Source organism: Ailuropoda melanoleuca, unplaced genomic scaffold (genome assembly GCF_002007445.2).
Source record: "Ailuropoda melanoleuca isolate Jingjing unplaced genomic scaffold, ASM200744v2 unplaced-scaffold4671, whole genome shotgun sequence".
NCBI lineage: Eukaryota > Metazoa > Chordata > Mammalia > Carnivora > Ursidae > Ailuropoda > Ailuropoda melanoleuca.
Window position 1 is genome coordinate 6,158 of NW_023219070.1, and position 2,027 is coordinate 8,184.

The window sequence follows — 2,027 nt, forward strand, 5'->3', positions numbered from 1 at the left end:
GCCCAATTTAAAACGTGAATTTCACATGCTTCAAAGCACATGTCCTCCCCACTGAGCTCAGGTAGCCGGGGAAGTGCAGTGGGAAGGAACGGGAATGGGGGTGGGTACAAGGACAAAAGTCTTCAAGTTTGCTGCCATGGAATTCTGGCAGTGGGTGAGTTTTGTGTGGCAGCCCTGCTCCGTCATGAGACTATGTGGGGTTTTTCAGAGGCCTCTTTCCTGGGACTGCTGCTCCAGGGCAATGAATTTTCTCCCTGATCTTTTAATGATCCCTCTTTCACTAGAGAATCACCCATGCCCTCACTGCTATAGCCTCTTCTACCCCCACAGGCTGGTTTGTTTTTTTGTTTGTTTGTTTGGGTTTTTTTGGTTAGAGTCCCAGTAAGGTGGCCTGAGCCCAACATCATCCAGCACACTTGCTTGGCCTGAGGAAACCCACCTACTCATGCCATGTCATGGTGAGGGTACAGAATTGCCCCTACCCCTGCCACAGGGGGCTAATCCAGGGAGCCCCCCACCTTTAGAAGTGGGACACGAACACAAGTCTTTAGGTTCCTATAAGCCCCCTAGACTTTCTCTGTTCACTTAACATCTAACCACCAACGAAGCAAACGTCTGGTTTCCCTTCCGAACACGTTGTCCAAGAGCAGCTCTTCTGGCGTCCTGCCCCTAACGGGAGCGGGCAGGAGCACCCACACGGCGGTATATTTCAGTAAGCGCTCCCAACTCCTGTTCGTGTCTCCTTCCCAAAGGCTTCACTCAATGACTCTGCCCATTTCTGTCTTCTTAGATTTCAAGATGAAGGTGAATGCTGGGAAAGGTTTTAGGGCCATTTTGTTCATTTTTAAGTAATTCCTTCAGGGCTAGCTAACATCTCTAAACTATGGAGTACACCCTGCGTGTCGTCCTCAGTTTAAGGCATTCAGCTACATTTGGAACCAACTATACACATCACTTTCAGAGTCATGCTCCAGTTTAAAATGTGTTTATTGAGAAGTGTCTATCACGGTGGCTCTGTCTTTCCTTCCTAGGATATTTCCTGAGTCTCTGCACTGCTGACATAGTTCTTTATTAAGTAATCTTTCTTCACCTCCTTGTAATGGCTCTAGCCAAATGGTACCATACTGCCTTTTCTTTGGGGGTGTGAAGACCTTGTGTTCCTTTCTCCAGATCAGCAGAGATATGCATCAAGAAAATCGAACCACCATCTCTGGATTCCTCCTTCTGGGACTCTCCAACCAGGCTGAGCAGCAGAAGCTCCTCTTTGTGCTTTTCCTGAGTATGTACCTGGTCACTGTGGTTGGGAATGGGCTCATCATTCTGGCCATCGGCTTGGATTCTTACCTTCACACCCCCATGTATCTCTTCCTTGCCAATCTGTCCGTTGCTGATATTTCCTCCATATCCACCTCGGTCCCCAAGATGCTGATGAATATTCAGACCAAGACTCAATCCATCTCCTATGAGAGCTGCATCACCCAGATGTACTTTTCTATCGTCTTTGTTGTTATTGACAATTTCCTCTTGGGAGTCATGGCCTATGACCGTTTTGTGGCTATCTGCCACCCTCTGAACTATGTGACCGTCATGCAACCCAGGCTCTGCGTTTTGCTCACAGTCATTCCGTGGGTTCTCAGTAACACCGTTGCCCTAACACACACCCTTCTGCTCCTCCCATTGCTCTTCTGTGACAGCAACACTCTCCCACACTTCTTCTGTGACTTGGCTCCTCTGCTCAAGCTGTCCTGCTCAGACACAAGGATCAATGAACTCGTGTTGTTTATCGTGGGCTCATCAGTTGTCACCTTCCCCTTTGCCCTCATCCTCTTCTCCTACGTCTGCATTGTCAGGGCTGTCCTGAGAATCTCATCCACGGAGGGAAAGCGGAAAGCCTTCTCCACCTGCGGATCCCACCTGACAGTTGTATTACTCTTCTATGGGGCCATTGTGGGGGTTTACTTCTTCCCCTCATCCACTCACCCCGATGACAGAGATAAGATTGGTGCAGTGCTATTCACTGTGGTGAC

General features: G+C 48.9%; 1 protein-coding gene across 1 annotated transcript; it reads left to right on the forward strand.

The window, feature by feature from the left end:
• Positions 1-1,113: 1,113 nt before the first annotated feature.
• LOC117799292 (olfactory receptor 1S2-like) lies at positions 1,114-2,019 on the forward strand (the record flags this gene model as incomplete). Its single annotated transcript, XM_034651763.1, has 1 exon — positions 1,114-2,019. A coding segment is annotated over exon 1 (906 nt), but the record flags the coding sequence as incomplete, so codon positions are not given.
• Between the last annotated feature and the right edge of the window lie 8 nt (positions 2,020-2,027).